This window comes from Leguminivora glycinivorella, chromosome 19 (genome assembly GCF_023078275.1).
Source record: "Leguminivora glycinivorella isolate SPB_JAAS2020 chromosome 19, LegGlyc_1.1, whole genome shotgun sequence".
Taxonomy (NCBI): domain Eukaryota; kingdom Metazoa; phylum Arthropoda; class Insecta; order Lepidoptera; family Tortricidae; genus Leguminivora; species Leguminivora glycinivorella.
In genome coordinates, this window is record NC_062989.1 from 15,867,489 (window position 1) to 15,887,245 (window position 19,757).

The following is a 19,757-nucleotide window of genomic DNA, read 5'->3' on the forward strand; positions in this document are numbered from 1 at the left end:
TCGCGTTCGGATATTTTTGATTGCTAACATATTAATGCCGGTGTATTTGTAGATCAGACGGCGAATGCTTTCTTTTATTTTGACGAGTGTTAGTTTATAGTGCAGATAATGTATGTGAAGTCATAAAAGAAAGAAGTCTGTACACTGTATCTCAAGTCTCGACGTTATGATTAAGCTGTTTGGTTGTGGACTGTAGGTAATTTGCCAGCCAAGATTGTAAGTATTGTAACAGTGAATGGTTTTGTGGTTCTTGCTTGCCTTAAATTACATCTTGTGAATCTGGTAATTCTGGTCTGGTCTGGAAATTTCTCGTTACTTACTTATTAAATTAACTAGAAATTTAAGTTATTGTAAGTAAGGACCACGACCAATCAACAAATAATTGCGCGATTTTTACCGAATTGAGTAACAAACAAATATCATCATATCAGTCAACTTAAAAGAAAATCTTAACAAATTATACTTACTTAAACCTTCCTCAAGATTCATTCTATTTATAGGTGAAATGAAAACCGCAGTAAATCCCATTCAGTTGTTTTTGAGTTCATCGCGAGGTGACAGGAGACTTTTGTTTTATAAGGTGTAAAACATTAACTTTTCTGAACAGTGCAGATTCCTCTGTTATACATTATGATAATTAATAACTTAAAGTACCTATTAAATCAAAAAGAAGTTTCAAACCGTACATAATCTATTCCTAATGCATCAGACCTTGAACGTTTCATTCAATGGTCCCTAGGTAATTTGCGGTTTGCATTATGCCTGCCTGACCTACGACACCTAAATAATCTAGACACAATGCAGTGCCATCTAGCTATAGTTTAATCATAGACCAAAGCTCAGTATAAAATCTGTGTTATCATTATCATCTTGCCTTAACCTAATGACGCTGACGTAGGCTGATAACGATCGATAACCATAGACCTATTTTTATTTTTAACCCCCTACGCAAAAACGACGGGGTGTTATTATCTGTCTATGTGTGTATCTGTCTGTGGCATCGTAGCTCCGGAACGCATGAACCAATTTAGACTTATTTATTTGTGTTTGAAAGCCTGAATTAGTCGGGCGTGTTCTTTCTTAGCTATGTTGGATGGATTTAAAACACCTATGTACTACACAGCTTTGACAATAAATATTATCTTAATCGGTCGGTCCACTATGTCGGGATTTTTTCAACATTACAATTTAGTGGTTACTGGTTACGTTATTTTATTCATTCGCTCGTATTATGCGACGTTTCGAAAACATTAGGACTCTTTTGTCAAGACAAGCAAACAAGGACTACGAATTCAATTCAAGATAAATCGCGAATCGTACAAATTTAATTGAATGTCCAAATCTACATCTCTAACACCGCGTTTGCGTTTCCAAGCAATAAACATGTAGTCTTGTAACTTGTAACAAACAAATCTAAGCATTCAGGGAGATAGCAATAGCAACATTGCAACGTTAAAGGCGTTCGGAACTTGTAATTCGAACCCACTTCGAACCGGACGCCATTCCATTTGGACGTGGAAACGGAAAATAACGACTGGCGTTTGATTCTCGGCCGAGACCGAGACCGAGACCGAGAATTTGTAAAACAGTAAAAAAATATGCCATTTTTACAAAAAAATGTTTTCATAATCGAAATTCGCCTATTAACCAGGAAACCAAGAGTATGTTGGGTCCTGCTTAGTGTTTGGTTCCGTAACTACCCAAACCTACCCGCACTCCTTACCTATCTACCGTAGCAAAATAGACTACGTCAGTGACAAAAACAACTATACGGCTCGCCCGGTAGTAAGCAGTCGCCATAGCCTATAGAGGCATGCAATTTCAGAGGTTTTACACGCGCGTTTAATACCCTGATTTTTTGTGACTCTTTGCAAGAAATCATAAAACAGGTTGTCGAATTGTGTTTTCTACGGATAGTTTTCCAGGTTTTACTTGAAAGTCTTTACTAAGCTTTACTTTGATTTTGACGTATTTTTAGGCACATGATTCAAAGTTAAGGGACACGAACTATTTTTTTTGATAGCGATTATTTCCAAAATTGTATGTATGTATATCATAAACATGACTATGAAAAACCAATACTCATTAAAACAACTCAAAACAGCATCCACAAAGCTCAAAATTTCGTCCGATATTCCGTAATTCGCCATTTCTATCATGTAAGGTAGGTATTATTCTAACCTGCTGCTTTGATTTTTCGCGTCGTCGTTGTCTTCCACACACATCAAGTTTTCGTAAATATTTTACACTCTTTTATGAGTTATACCTAGGTATTTGTTTGCTTTTGGCTTAAAATGTCGATAAAGACCCTACCAAAATCACTAAAATCGGGATACCAAACGGGCGATGTAACAAACTGAAAGCTAAAAACCGGACGCGAGTGCGCAATAAATTCAAAATCGTAGTCTCGGTTTTGCCGAGAATCTCGGCCCATTTTGACCGAGAACCGAGACCGAGATCTCGGCCCGATTTTCGGCTGAGAATGCCGAGACCGAGACCGAGACCGAGATCTCGGTCGGACCTTACATGAGAATGCTTAAGAACAGTAAGATAAAATAGGAAAGAAAAGGGCAGTTCCAACTGGATAGCTTCGTATAAGGCAAAAAAAAATTCTACTTAAAACAAACGTTTTTAACACCTGTAGATAACGTATAAGCCAAAGGTGTTCATGAATAACCTATTTTGCCACAACTAATGTTAAACAAATACATTACTAAATTAGACTGTCTATATTAAGCATTAAATTAAGTTTTAGTTCGTAGGCCAAATTTCAATCGTGCGACTACGACGACTTAAACTAAAATCCTACCTTCAATAACTTATTACAATACAAACACGGAGATTTTATTTTAGGCAGATGAGCTCACAACACATGACCAATTTATGGCCAACAGAAAAAAAAAGCACTGAAAGCACCGTGCACCGACTAAACGCATCGAAATCAATTCGACTCCGCTTCGCTGCGATTATCGTAGCCATGCGCAGAGCGCAGTCGCGCGTCAGTCGCACGCCCGGCCGCGGACGCGATTGTCGCGTCACAAAATCGCACGATAGACGAAATAAACATGTTAATTATTGTCATTGACACACCACAATTTAAAAAGTGATAGATGACTATTAACTATTCTGAACCTTAGTTTTAGACAGTGAGGATTTAATTTTGCTTTCAAGGTCATAACCTGACTTTTTAAAATCAATAGGCAAATCACTAGGATTTAATTTTGTGTGTTCTAGAAGCTATAAATGTAATTTACATAATAAACTTGCTCGAAGACAAAATGTACGACTTTGAAAATTTGAATCCGACTCGACTGATAGAAGAAGTGAAGGCTAGGCCGGCTTTGTACAAATCGGATCAACCGACGGATAGAGAGGAGAAGTTAGCACTGTGGAAGGAAGTAGGGGCTGCCCTGTTCCAAGATTGGGATAGTTATACTAAAGCTATGGCTTACGATAGAGGTGTGTTCTCGACGTTTAGATGTAGATTTCTTTATTGGTTTTATAACAAAATTTACAGGGTCACATTTCGATGCTTGCTTGTGGCTACTTGACCACAGTGACATTGACGCTTGACACTGACATTTCTGTGCCTATTTCAGGGTTGGTAACATATTTCCTTGTTGAACAGGCTATGAACGACGGCGAAGTGTCACTGAGGGGTGAAAATTGTCACTATTGGGAAATAGGCCAACTGATGACGGAATGATGTCCTTAGTCAGAATTTTAAACCTCTCGAATAAATTTAAAAGTGGAAAATTTCTGCCATGGGTGAGATTGAGATTTGAATTCACGATCTTTGGATTCCACTTTTAAATTTATTCTAAGCCTAGTGGCATTGATTGCAGACATTTCTGCTTGACAAAAAGTTAAACTTACGAGTCAGAATATTACACACAATTAGCAATAGTTAGATTAAAAGGTATTCCTTTCAGACACACGATAAAAAAAAAAACATACAAAAAGCACTATAAATATAAGCGTAACCCTCACAAAGTTCAATGTCCGTTTTAAAGGACAGCCCGTAAAAGTAATTTACGGAATCCTAATTTACGGAATGGGCACAAGGATTCCGTAAAAACCATTAGGCAGGCACTGGACAAGAAATAACAAATGGTTTTTTGCTTCGCAGGTAATTTCGTTGTAAAACTGACGTATGTTTTAGGAAAGTCATTCAACTGGGTCTTATTTTAGACCATTGCATTGTAGGTTTAGTATTAATTTTCTAATAGGAACAGAATCAGTGAAATGAGTATGAGGCTACATAAAAATCCTCTTTCATTCTCTAATGGTTCTTCTGAAAGGAATTTATTATAGTGACAAATTATAGGTACAGTCAAAAGTTAAAATATAGATGCGGACAAAGTGTCAAAAACATGTATCCACAACCTACCGCATAAGCAATAGTCTTGTATAAGTACATATTTTTGGCACTCTGTCCACATATATATTGAATATCTTGAACTTGACGATGTGACACAGTCTAGAGTGACCAATTCTAATTGGTTGACTACAATCATTACTATTTCAATCTGAAGGTCTGAAGGTCAGCAATCACTGGAGCGACTATCGTCATTTCTATCGCCGATAGCTAGTCGCTTTTGGTAGAAGCAGTCCATTAGTGGGGCAGAATGAAAGTGACAAAGCACGCGAGGCGGTGACCCGGTTTGTTTATCGCAAGTATGGGAACGGTTGTGATTGATATCGGTGACGCATTGGACGATAACAGCTGGAGCTTTGTTTGCTCATTTACGTTCTGCCTTTTTTGTATTTCTGATGATGTTTACTAAATTTATAAAAGACGTTATTAAAATAAAAACATGGCGGTTTCTGACACAAATTAATAAAAAAGTAATCAGTATCTGTTGTATGACTACATAAATCTAGAGGTACTAAACTCTCTAAAAATATACATTACTAGCGACCCGCCCCGGCTTCGCACGGGTACTATACCTAGACCTACATGTAAACCTTCCTCTAGAATCACTCTATCTATTGAAAAAAACCGCATCAAAATCCGTTGTGTAGTTTTAAAGATTTAAGCATACATAGGGACAGAGAAAGCGACTTTGTTTTATACTATGTAGTGATTAATTTAACCGATTCGTTGCGTGTTCCATTTTTGAAAACAACGCTGTGGCGGCGAGCTACATTTGTCGATTTTAAAATGACACGCCTCGCGTGTCATACAGCACTCGTTAAAAACCTTGATGACACGCTCCTGTCATCCGCACAGAAACGGTTAACTTCGCTTTTAACGTAGTAGGCTAGATTTTCCATTGGCTTGAAATTTAGCATATCTGTATGTAATTTTGAGTTTTGCATTTCAAAATGAATTTATATTTGATACAATATAGTTTTAACGAGTCCATGATTGCTATCTCAAGAAGAGTACATAGCATTAATTTAAATATGTAATTTATACATCACATGCGAGGCGATCTCGACAGTATTTAGCATAATAAATTCTTGTTTTTGCTGCACTATAATTTCAACGTGCGTTGTAAATATAGGAGATAAGATAGCTTCTAAGATAACCCTATCATTCTGATTGCCAGTGACCAGGATCATAATGAAATGCTAAAGTATTCCTGCAATTACAATACGGACCAACGGACACAATTTTAAAACCGGTTTTAACCGGCCGGGGCTGTTTAACAACCCCTAACGATATTAAAAACACTTGTAGGTTAATTTCTTGCCTTCGTTAAAGAAAACATGTAGAAATCTGCATGGAAATTGTGGTTAAAACGTTCGTGTAACGCGTAAATGAATGTGTAATTATTTGGTTAATCATGATAGAAAAACTAAATGGTCGTTTGAGGAATGGTAGCAGCAAAAAAAACTGGATGTATGAAGGAGCGGCAATGCGTTTCTTGTAGTAGGCAAACCTTGTGACTGCAATTTTATTGTCCTATTGTTTTATACCAAAGACTCCGTATATACAACAGATAGTCTCAGAAAAACATACCTCGGAAGCATCAAGAGAAATGTACGGTCGTCTATATAGATGACATTACATTGGTTGACTCTTGATGGCGCTAATGTTGGCGATGGCGATAGTGGCGATATTTGACAATTTAAACACATATCAAGTTAAGAATATGGGCCAAATTGTCAAAACTGAAGTTAAAACGTTTTAAGTCTGTGTCGAGAGAAGGCAGTATAATGTATATGCACCGTAACAGTGTGAACAAATACACATTTTACTTTGACAATATTGACTCGATCACAGATGTCATATAAACCATAGATCAAGCAAACGTATCTACTTAGCGTGTCAAAGAACTCAGTGAAATCCACTGAGTTGTCCGTCTTTAATCGCAGCTTGCAGCTTTCGGGCGTCAATTTTTGTAAGTTGAAGTCAACAAAAACATTAAAAATGCCTCGTTACAAATGCCTGGGCAAAGTTACGCCGCGTCACGTCGCGTCGACGCGACGATAGTTTTAATTGCAACAACATAAAACTTATCAACACTCAAGGGCCTGAGACATATTTAAAATCACAGGCAAGTAACAACTTCAGTACAAAATCTGACACGCTCGACCGCCATACAAATAAATGAACTCGTTTCTTCTATCTAAATCTAATTCTGTGGACTCGATCCTTTATGTTTATATTATTAATTGTAGTGTTGCAGCTCCAGAAAAAATGGCGGTCGTTACGAGACGCGTACAACCGAGAGCTGCGCGCGCGCAAGACAGGTGTGCGGATCAACGCGAGAGTGTACATGCACTTCAAGCGCATGAGCTTCCTTGGGGGGTTTGAGGGCGAGCTTAGCGAAGAGTAAGTTAGACACGAGTGCACTGTACATAGTTACATACATTTATAAATGTGACATTACATGAGTAAAGGGACCTCATTGTCGATGGCGCTTATGGCGTTATGCGCGACGTTCGTGTACAAATACGACGCCGCGGGACGTAAGCGCCTTCGACAATAAGATTATGTCACAAATTTAGTCTGTCATAGTCTTGCACCACTGTGTATTAAAATGTGTTATACTACTAGACTACTACAGGGGGCCGATTTTTGAGTCTCACTGTCACTAAAATACCGGTTGAAAACGGTGAATTGCCTATTATTTTCATTGACAATTTTCTGAATTCGAACGCCGTGAGACTCAAAAATCGGCCCCCTGGCCTTAGCGTCTATTTCAGATGATTTATGGTGCAATGTCCGAGAGACATCGCTTTTGATGACTAAAGAGACCTATGCGAGAGCGACACATTTTGCCACATAGCTGACAAGGGAAGCTTGCAACCGATTGCGACGTTTCGCTATGGTGTCTTCTTTCCTTGTGTTATAGGGCTGTAATAATACATTACGATACAAGTGCGGAAAAGAGAAGGTTCACCTCTTCGCACGAGTATCGTACGACGTTTTTCAGTACATATGGCCCTTAGAAGGTTCGACATAGGCATATAATGTTAATGACCCACTTCTCGCACTTGTGCGATAAAAAAGCATCATGTGTACTGAAACAGTGATTTGAAGGATTTTAAAAGTCAGTCTCAACTCTATGAACATTTAACTAATTTTAAATTATCTTTTACAGAGACGAGGTGGAAGAAGAAGAGCCTATATCAGTCAAGATCAAAAAGCCGCGCGCCAAGAAACGCAAAGCCAAAGAGTCCTCATCAGACGAAGGCCCAGCCGAAGACTTCGAAATGCCGCTGCCCGTCTTCCCTTCCCGTCTAAACTGTTCTTACTTTCCTTCCTTGGAGACAGGGGAGGACAGCGATAAACTGTTCTTACTTTCTTTCTTGCCCGAGATGCGACAGCTGCCGCCGAAGATCAAGATGTGGGCTAGAGCGCAGGTCGCAAGGGTTATGCAGGTAATAAACGTTAATAGGTACTGATTAGGCAATACTTTGCTGGTGCTGAGAAACTTCCAAATAGGCAATAATCCTGTGTTGCCGCTGGTTGAGACTGACCTGTGTACGTGCTACGAATAGACGAGACGACTAAAAAAACTAATTAGTCCGTCAGTTAGATTATCAAAGAATTTTAGACACGTATTTTTTATTTTTTCTCGTAAACGAAAAATTACGACGGTACAGTGCGTTGAAGTTTCGCGTGACGAAGTGACGTCAAGTACTCCGGAACTTTGATGCTCTAATATCTTTGTATTTTTAGAAAAAGCGAAAAATATGTGTTCAGTATTTCAGGACGATCTAACTGACGGACTAAACCAGAATGCCATTTGTTTTATGTAGTCGTCTTCCCTATTGTTAATAGGGTCTCCCCAAACATATCGATACGGAATTTTCTCCGACCAAAAATCGCTCGTAAGAACGTGCGTACGCATGCGTTCAGCGACGACGACGACGCGTAAGCGTCTTCATATTCACTAGCGTTTTTGGTCAGCTATAATACATTCCGTTCCGCGTATAAGGGTTCGAGCCAGTTCAATTTTCAACCCCCGACGCAAAAACGACGGGGTGTTATAAGTTTGACGTGTCTGTCTGTGGCATCATAGCTCCCGAACGGATGAACCGATTTGCATTTAGCGTTAGCCATATTTCATGAAATCGGGCTACTATGTCGCGGTCGGGGGTTTTTTCAAAATTTCAATTTTGTGGTTATAGGTTATTACACTTGTGATCCGTACCGTACGAGTATGTAATGAAAGCAGTTCTGAGAACGCGACCGGTTTGAACGATTTACTTGCAAGAGCTACGATTTACTGCAAAAATGCACACCTTTACCTTACAGTGCTCTACTTTGAAGCGTGCTAGTTTTTTCGATGCTAATTATCAAACCTATAAATAACTGTAACAAGTTATCAGGTACCACACACGATCGCGTGTTTATCGCAATTAATGCACTGAACTATAAAACTTTAGGTTTCTAAAATTAAGTGCTAAGTGGCTCAAAGTAGGTATTTAAAATGTTGTTGAAAAGTTGACTGGTCTGGCGTTGTCGGTAGTGACCGGACCTGCTAAGTCGCGGTCTGGGTTCGAATCCCAGTAAGGGCAATTATTTGTGTGATGAACACAGATATTTGTTCCTGATTCCTGAGTCATGGATGTTTTTATCTATATAAGTATATATGCATATCGCTGCCAAGCACTCTTAGTACAAGTTTTGCTCAGTTTGGGGCTGGGTTGATTTGTGTTAAGTGTCGCCCAATATTTATTTATTTGTTTTACAGGAAGCAGTTTCAAGCCAGTACAACGAGCCAGGTGGCAGCACTGAAGCAGAATCAGATATGAAGTTGATGCGAGTTGAAAGCGATGATTAGTCATTAGTTATAAATTCAATTAATTAGTTTAAATGTAAGATGACACTGTTAAGATAGAAAATTAAATATTTTGTTTACAACCTATCGTCCATTTTAATATACTAATCGTTTATATTGTTTGTTTTCATTATGCACACAAAAATCACTTTCAATGTCAGGAGGATAAAAAAAATATCCGTTATAACGTAAATCACTATAAATAGTGATGACAAGCCGTAAATCCAAATAATTTTAAAGCACCCAAGAAGTAACGGAGATTTATTAAATCCTTTCACAAAATATTACTAAAGTACAAGATTTAGTTAGAGATTTATTCTGAAAATTCTCACTTCCCGTTCTTGGCAAGCTCTGAGCGAACTTCGGTAAAAGTAATGTGGAGGGATTTTTGCTTGGCGCCGTCTCCAAGTTACGCAATTCAATGCACGCTATGAATCATTTTTAGAATTTGGGCCATTTCTATTATAAAAATAGGTTTTTTGGGGCAGTTTTATGCGTAATTTAAGTGTAACTATCTACAAACTTAGGTATAGGTATTTATTGTTAATAATGTTAATGAAATTCATGGTAACTATAAAAAAAGCAGAACAAAAACTTGCAAAACGGGATTTTTCTCTTAAAAAGATCTCAATACCTCCTCAAGATCTCCTTTTTCCTGTATACTTATACTTAACACAGCAAAGGGGAGTGTACAAGTTTCTAATGGGGTGGCAACGCGCATGTGACACTCTTTGAGTTGCAGGCGTCCATAGGTTACGGTAACCGCTTTCCATCAGGCGGACCGTATGCTTGTTTGCCACCGACGTAGTATTAAAAAATACCGATCTTTTAAGAGGATATTGCATTTGCTGTATATGATCAATCAGTTAAAATTTAAAAACAAAACTTATAAAATTATTAAAAATGCGTCCAACACCTAACGCTACTGCATTTTCCGATTCAGTGACAATACTCCAACTATTCATGCCGACAACCAACGAAGTGCAGCACAAACACGAACTTATCAATTTCATTCAAAACCCTATTTGCGACGTTGCCAGCTCGCCGGCTCGACGGCGCGACCGCGCAGCGGGCCAGTCGCGAGACGCGCGCGGTACGCAAGCCACGCAGCGCAACCGCTATGTCGTATTGCCTCGACGTCGAGTCGTTCATAAACGAAGTGAAGAAACACCCGGAGATATGGGACATTTCGCACGAAGACAACCGTCACAAGTCGAGGAAAAATCGAGCGTGGGGCGAAGTCGCTCGATTGTTTATTGAGGAGTTTGATGAGATGTCAGAGGGAGACAAAAACGATGTTTGTAAGTGTCGTTTGTTTTTACAAGTTTTGACGAATAGGTACACTAATTACACTATCCATCTTTAGTCCAAAAAAAACTTAGCATGATCGTTTCTGAAGAACGAAATCGTAGAATTGAAATGAAAGCAATGTTTACGAAAAGTTACAGTTGACGGTTAGATGTTATTTTACACTCGAACGCTTGGATTTTATACCCGCGGTCACACTTTATGCGCACATTGTCCTACAAGAAGGACAAGTAGCGATATTATGACTTCAAACTTAAATATTTTGTGATAAAAGTTGTAGGTACAACAATGTGATTGTTGTATAGGTTATGAATTCAACTTATGTACCTATAGGTTATGAATCTCGACACGTGTGTGTTATTTTTAGATGTAGGTACCTAACTACGCAATGTGTCATTCATGTCATCTGACGGCTTAAACAAATTCCATTAACTGTAGGTGTATTTTGCCATACCCTTAGAATTCCGAGATAGAATACAGCTGTGTTAGTCTGATTGTACAAAGGGTGTCGTATTTATTCAGGAACGTGGTTCGTTCTTACAGCCATCAGATATATCTAAGCGGCCGGGGCGCGCAAAAATATCTGAACACGCCCTGACAATAGAGGCGTGTTTAGATATTTGTGAGCACCTTGGCCACTTCGATATATATGATGGCGACTGTACAAACTGACTTGTAGCGCCTACGCGAGTACGCGCGTAAACACTCAAACCGGTTATCTTGCGTTCTCATTGCTTCTGCAACTTACGAAATCTAAATAAAATATGAGATACAGCTTGTAGGAAAATGGTAGGAAACATAGGTATAAATATAAACTAAAGGGGTTTTAAACCAGTTATTATCAGTAAGACAATTTTAAGAATTTGAATGCTTAACTGGCTATAACTGTTAACGTTGTTGGTTAAAGAACTTCAAACACATCCTAAGCCAAATAAGGAGAACAATTTCCCCGAATCCCAAGAACCACATCCGCTCAAACCGGACTTAAAACATTTTATTGCTTTCAGACAGAAAACTACACGGCAAATGGCGGAACATTCGAGACTCCTTCGTACGCAACATGAAGAAACCCGATGGCAAGAAGGGCTACATGTACGCTAAACAACTATCCTTTCTCAACGCAGTTTACAAAGGCTCCGGCAGCGAAGCGGAGGAAAATGATTCCAATTCGAATCAGTTGTGGGACGAAAGCGAGGACGATGATCGGAAGAGGAAAAACAAAAGACGGCACTTCCAAGTTTTGAACGATTGCAATTGGAGCGACGATGAGACTCCCTCGACCATAGAAAATTTAAAAAGAAAACGGGTCACGAACATCAAAACCGAACCCACTTTAGAATTCGTGGATACTCCGCCTTCAATGACTCCTTTTGCAGAGGCTTCATTTAATGTACCTACTGAGGATGAAGATAGATCGTTTTTCGAATCGCTATTGCCAGCGGTTAGATCATTCGATCTGGATCAAAAATTAGAGTTCCGATGTCAAGTTATTACAGCTATTAAAAATATAAGAACAAGTGCACAACATCAGTCGAGTAGTTAGTGTTGGGTATCGGACTACTTATGCTTGGCAAGAGCCAGTTAGATAGGCTTACTGATTAATACATTTAATGTAATTATAGTTTTTCTAATTTAGCTTTATGTCTCATTCCAATAAAGTTAAGATTCTTAAAATATTCCTTTTTTTTCTAAGTTAAGAAAACTAATACTTAATGAACTTAGAAGAATGTGTCAGGTTTCCAAAGAACAGTATAATCTCTTCCAGACAACCTTTAAGTAAGTCAAGTCAGTATAATTCTCTACATCTCAGATTGGTAAAATAATTTTAATGCATATGATAATACCAAATCAGCTTTGTATAATTACACTCCAATCAATGACAGTACAAGTCATGTTACATGACGCCTGACAGTGACAATCGGCCACAGGAAACATCCATCAAGATCGCATAAATCCTGTCCGTTCTACCGTTTCGCCCGCTGTGTCATGTTGTTTACAACCGAATGTAATATGATTCAGACTATTCAGAGGTCATACCGCAACATAACCTACTCCATAGATAAAGAGACAATACAAACAATTTATTTATACCTTAATACTGATAACCGATGATTCGCATAGCCCTACGATCGGTATTGGAAATCATCATACACGTACGGTACGACCAGGTACGACTTGCGGATTTGACAGAAGAGCATCGCCCGCCATTTTGAACGTCGCGTCGTGTTGTAGCTCCCCATGTTGTCTGTTTCTTGTGGTTCATTGTATTAAATCGTTGTATTTGATGATGATTGGTATTTTAGTCTAACAGTACCTAAACAGTACGTAAACCTAACCTACGGTGTACCCTTGTTTCGCCGACAAACTTTTCATCGAATATCATTTCATCGACAACAAATCATCGAAAGTTTAGTCACAGGTTTAGTTCGAGTAAAATTGTTTCGAGTAATTTTGTTTTAACTACTATTTATTTGAAATTTTCTTAGTTATTATAACTACTATTCAAGTAATATTTCTTCATCGCTGATTCATTTCAAAGTACTTCAAATAGCAGAACTACAAAATATCGCAATTCATTTATTCGACGTATAATAACAAAACTGTCTCATTTGTCGTACTACACATTTATAGATGTTTTTATTCTAAGAAATGTGGCACATCACATACGTCCTTAATTAAACTATGACCATTGGCTTAAATCCTATATTAGAGTAGGTTTAGGTTAGAAGTGTGATCACACAGAAACAAACGGCTTACCAAGTAGGTTTAGGTTAGGTTAGAACTGCGACCTTCACAACAACGAATGGCTTTTAAATTAGGTTTAGGTTAGGTTAGAACTGTGACCACACAAGAAAACAAATAGTTTACAGAGTAGGTTTAGGTTAGGTTCGACCTGTGATTTACACAGAAGCAAACGTATTGCAGAGTAGGTTTAGGTTAGGTTAGAACTGTGACCACACAAAAAACCAAACAGTTTACAGAGTAGGTTTAGGTTAGGTTAGAACAGCGACCCCACACACAATAACGATTTTTATTTAAAGTAGGTTTAGGCTTGTACTATTATATATTCTGTGGTTTAGGTTAGGTTAGAACTGTGACCAATCAAACAGTTACCAACCTAAAGCCCCATTTAGATGGTACGAGTTTCTCGCCTCGAACGTACGATTATCGAAGTACGAGAAAAAATATCGTATCATGTAAACTATGCGTACGATATCGCACGAAAGGGGGCGATAATCGCCTTGCCTTTGATATTTGTATGTCTCCGTGTAAACAAAACACATATGCGAGAATCGTATACGAGTTTATACGCTACTCAGTCGAAATGAATTCAGTAGAAATCATGTAAAACATGGTGTTTCTATATTTACCTCTCAGTAACTGCTAAAACCAAAAATAAATTTGGCTTATTAATATTATACAGTTAATGTTTACCTACTGACATTTTACCCCATATATCTATGGGGCAAAATGCCTACTATAATTTAAAAAAAAATGTTATTTATATTCTATGTTTAATAATATCCTAAACCTAATCGCAAGTGTCGCAACCAAGATTTTATTAGCTAGGTAACGCTACAGTCGAAATCATTATTTTCCCTATTGTATATTATTGAGACCTTCATAAATCATTTATAGTATTTTTAATATTATTGGGTACTATTCATCTTAAATTCAAATAAATCCAAGGTAAATTATACCCAATATTATAAAAAAGCATATAATATCATATAAGTTTATAATTAATTAATTAGCAACTAGGCACGCAAGTTGACAGGCAAAACTCGTATGAAAATCGGTTCGCTCCGATTCGTACGATAATCGCACGTTCGAGAAAAAATGTCATACGAGAACCGGTTTAGACGAGTCGAGAAATGTTATGGAAATATCTCCCGAAAATTCTACTCTCCGTCTAAACTATTTCGCCTGGCGATAATCGCCTGGCGAGTCTCGCATACGATACTCGTATGCGAGTTCTTATTTCTCGCACTAATGTAAACGTTTTCGTACGATACTCGCCAGGCGATTATCGCATACGATAATGTCATACGAGTTTCTCGACCAAGACGGGCGAGAAACTCGTACCATCTAAATGGGGCTTAACCTAACCTACAAAACTAAAGACTGTGTGACTGACGTATAAATAACTATTAACATGTGTAAAAATACTATGAGTATTTCGTATAATGAGTCAGTTCAGTTCAGTTAATATACGCGTGGAATTCAAGGTGTAGCAATAGCAACAAAAGTGCTTCACATCCGCGATTGACTCATCCTCGTGTATCGCAAAAAACTACGCAGAAAAAAATAGAATTCTTGATCAACCACGCATTTCAAAGAAATTGAAAAGTTTCATCATAAAATTTGATATGATTGGGAGATCGCGTTTATTGTTATAGGTACATACTTTTAATACTGTCACTCAACTCATATATTACATTGCGATACAAGTGCGTAAAAAAGGAAGTTCGAAACGAGTGGCGATAAATTAAAACACGACCGAAGGGAGTGTTTTAAATCGACACGAGTTACGAATTTCCTTTTTGCACGTGTATCGTACGACGTTTTTCGTCGTGTTTTAATTTATCGCCACTCGTTTCGAACTTCCTTTTTTACGCACTTGTATCGTAATGTACTATTTCAGTACAGATGGTTTTTTTTTTGCCCTCCGAAGTTTCGACCTGACATATAATGAACCACTTCTCGCACTAGTGCGTAAAAAAAACAGCATCTGTACTGAAATAGTTGTTTGTTTTACAAGGGGGCAAAGTAGTTGTTTAACCGCACGTGCCAATATTGACACCCGAGCAAGCGAAAGATTCCAAAATTGAACCGCGAGCGTAGCGAGTGGTTCAAAAAGTGGAATCTTGAGCGTTGCGAGGGTATCAAGGCACGAAGGTTAAACAAACTTTGCCACCGAGTGAAACACAAAATTTTTCACCACACCAACACGAACAAAATACTGACTATAAAACATCAAAATAAATGAAATCCATCAATTTATTCAATATGTATGATTCAAAATCATCATTTATAGGTAAAATCTAGCAGCCAGATTAAGACATCGAGTTAAAATTCACCAAATCGTCACTGACACTGTCAGTAATAGAAGAAAAGTCGAGTATGCGAATTCAATGGATCACGAAAAGCTTTGCTACTTCAGTACTTTCACATTTTAAAACGATTCTTTTGTATCTATTCGGCATCAAAACAAAACAAAAACGAAGCTAGCAACTGATAGATAGGCATCCTAGAACATTCACTACATTGACACTTGTTATAATCTTTCTAAATAGTCCGTGCGAGCTGGCAACATCGCGCGAAAGTCCGATCGATAGAACGGCTCGCGGCATCGTGTACGAGGAGCTATTTCTCTATTTTATTCCTCGAACGGAACGATGACCTTGGGACAGGCAATTAATAAACTTTCTCGGAGTATTAATAATTATTAAAAGGGTTGATATAACAAAGTTTAGAGATTAACCGTAAAGAAAATAGGCGCAGGTACGTTGTGATTTCTTTAAAACACAACATTTACTTTCTTTATACCTGTTTTATAGCCTATTTCAATGTGGCATTTAGAAATATATTAGCCTAATAGCTTTCAAGTTTCTTGCTGCAGAAGCCGCACCATAAAATATCCAGGTAGATATATGTAATATAATAGTTAGCGTTTTGTAACGTGCATGTACGTTTTAGCATTACCGCAAGTTACTGCAAATACTTCGTAATTCTGGATCATTAAGTTGTTTTTAATAGCTTTAGGTAGTTTATTCTAGTTATTCAGTCTGTTAAATTGTGTATGGGTTAAATTGTGGCGTAGGCGAGAGGCTGGCAGTGGCAACCTGTCACTGCAATGTCACAGTTTCGTTTTTCTTTCAACCCCTTATTTGCCAAGAGTGGCACTGAAGCTTTTTATTAGTTTCATGTGTTCTGCCTACCCCTTCATGGGATACAGGCGTGATTCCCAAGTAACAATTTCTGGTCCTATAGTGGTCGCGAGCACCAAATTAAATCACATTAAATGGTCCTATAAATAGTCTATATTGGTACTGTAGAGCCGATTTGGCGCAATTATGCAGCCATTTAGTGATATAATAGGGCTATAGCAGTATCATCCGTGACGTTTAAGGTCTATAATGGTGATGTGATGATGACTATTGTGCTAATTTGTTGACATAGAGGACACAGTAACGCTATTATAGTATCAATTTATGCTATAGTAGCATTTGAGATTCCGTTATACAGGTTTTTTGTTCTGTAATAGCAGTTGCCGTCCCTTTTAATGCGAATGAATGAAATTTCTAAAATAATTTAATGTGTGTAATATTTAACAAAAACTGTTCTAAACGAGGAACTTTATGAAAAGTGGCGTGTGAACTTGTGAAGTTTAGTGTCAATCAAAATAATTTGGATTTCGTATAATTCCATCATTACTGCAAAAAGGTATGCGAAGGAAATTTTACCGTTAAAAGAATATTAGTTTAATGGAGTATTTTAAGTGCGCCCTCGATTTATACCTGTTTTGAATAAAATAAATAAATATAATTTAATACAATAAAATTATTGGCACCATAGTTTCTACTATGGATCCAAGAAGTAAAACATACGCTTTTATAGTTCGACTATGTCACTTATCATACGCATTCACTGCCATAAGCCCGCCATTGTGGATTCAATTAGGGTTGCATGAAACTTTAACTATGATCCAGTTTAACTTATAAGTTCTTTATATAGAAAACAATACTTGTTTTCAATGTTTTACTATAGAAAGATCTTCTAAACAGTTTTTTTTTTATAAAACATATAGTAAACTCAGCTATAACGCTATTGTGTTTTAAAAGAGATACCGAAACCATTATTCCACAGTTCTGTGATATAAAAGAGTAATTGTGACGTATACGGCGATGAGATATAAAAGGCATTAGAAAACGACTATTAACGCTTTTCAAAGCTATATAAACGTATCCTGAAAACTTCATTACACAGCAAAATAGTTCTATAATGGTATTCATATCACTACTACAGTGTTAAATACTGTAGCAGTGTTTTCCAAAGCCACTATATCCCAAAATAGTGGTATAGTTAGGTTTTAATTTCTGTTAAAATACGACTACTAAAAATACTATAAGCGGCTTGTTGGGAACCTTAATAGCGCAAATTGATAGCATAACAGTGATTCCTAACACTATTATACAATAATATTGTTCTTTAGTAGGTTATTTGATCCTGTTATAGACCAGGCCTATAGCGGCTCTATAAAATGGTGATATAAACGTTTACATCACTTCCTAATAACACCTTTTAGCTGTATAACGCAACAACTATAGCGGCTTGTCGGGAACCTTAATAGCGCAAATTGATTGCATAACAGTGATTTCTAACACCATTATATAATAATATTGTTATATAGTAGTCATATTTGATCCTGTTATAGACCAGGCCTATAGCGGCTCTATAAAATGGTGATATAAACGTATACATCACTTCCTAATAACACCTTTTAGCTGTATAACGCAACAACTATAGCGGCTTGTCGGGAACCTTAATAGCGCAAATTGATTGCATAACAGTGATTTCTAACACCATTATATAATAATATTGTTCTATAGTAGTCATATTTGATCCTGTTATAGACCAGGCCTATAGCGGCTCTATAAAATGGTGATATAAACGTTTACATCACTTCCTAATAACACCTTTTAGCTGTATAACGCAACAACTATAGCGGCTTGTCGGGAACCTTAATAGCGCAAATTGATTGCATAGCAGTGATTCCTAACACTATTATACAATAATATAGATCTATAGTAGTCATATTTGATCCTGTTATAGACCAGGCCTATAGCGGCTCTATAAAATGGTGATATAAACGTTTACATCACTTCCTAATAACACCTTTTAGCGGTATAAGCTTATAGAGCTAAAAGGTGTTACTGGAGGCTTTTATACGACAAGCGGTCACGCCGAAAACCTTTATACGACATCTATAGTAGCTTTTGGCGTCGAAAACCAAAATTATAGCACTAAAATGTTACTTGGGTTGTATGTATGTATTCAGTCTGTAGTAGATCGGAATTAAAATCATGTTACCATGATTTCTCCTTTGCAGTTTTTAAGTCTTTATTAATTTGTCCTATGAATCCTAAAATCCTGTGATAGACTAAGCTAGGAACAGTAGAAAATTACGACTCGAGATTTGTACATTTCGCTACTAGTCGCAAAAAAATTGGTTCTAACACAGAATACTTATTACTTAAGGCTATATCATTTAGGGCCCATTTAGACGGTACGAGAACTCGCATACGAGTTTTATTACATTGCGGTATTTGATGGCTGTGCAAAATTTTATGTAACCTCAAAAGCCAGCAATGTAACTAAAATCGCATGCGAGTTCGCACGTCGTCTAAATCAGGCCTTATCCTGAGCAAGCAAGAATGAGACAAGACTGTAAGTCAGCCATACTCAAAGTGTGCTCCGCGGAACCCTAGGGCTCCGTAAAGCCTCTCTGGGGGCTCCGTGTGAATAATATAGGTAACAATGAGAAAAAATCGAAAATACACCTCTCCTCTAGTCGGATAGTTCAACACTTATTAAAATAAAGATTGCAACAAACTTTTTATTTTATTTAAGTATTTAATTTAAGGGTTCCGTCAGATATTTTGGTTTCCAAAAGGGTTCCATGGGAAAATAAGTTTGAGAACCGCTGCTGTAAGTAAAAGCGAACGAAGATTAGAGTGGCGGCCATAAAAGACAATGTGCACAGTAAGCCAGTAAAGGCCGATAGAGTAATCTAAGTGATATCTTGGGAAAATATCAAGCTCTGCAGATAACGGTACAAAAGGGGATGGAAGAGCTAAAGACAAACCCACACTGAGAGAAAATACAACCAGTTTTCATGTTCGTTCAACAAGTTTTTTGGTTAAAATAGCGCCTAAGTGCTCTTTGGTTCAAACAACAAGCTACTTGTCATTTGAATCGGCAATATATTTGAATCAACAAGTCGATTTTATAAAAACAACCTAGGGTTGTAAATAGAAAAAAAACCAAATGTTTTTTTTCAGAATTATGAAAAAAAACATGAAAAAAAACCGAGCACCTTGGTTTTTTTTCTAAATATGGTTTTTTTTTCAGATGAACAAATAATACGACAATAACGGTTTTTCGTGAGTTGTAATGTAACGTGTTTCAATAACAATAACGTAC

At 37.4% G+C, this 19,757-nt stretch overlaps 2 protein-coding genes across 2 annotated transcripts in view; one reads left to right on the plus strand and one right to left on the minus strand.

Annotated features, from left to right (window-relative positions):
- Positions 1-19,757, minus strand: part of LOC125236786 (nuclear receptor corepressor 2-like) — a 211,208-nt gene that overhangs the window by 173,312 nt on the left and 18,139 nt on the right. The window lies entirely within an intron of this gene.
- Positions 10,134-12,222, plus strand: LOC125236415. Its single transcript, XM_048143208.1, has 2 exons — positions 10,134-10,543; positions 11,558-12,222. Exons 1-2 carry the CDS (start codon positions 10,363-10,365, stop codon positions 12,091-12,093), a joined length of 717 nt encoding a protein of 238 aa, XP_047999165.1. The 5' UTR covers positions 10,134-10,362; the 3' UTR covers positions 12,094-12,222.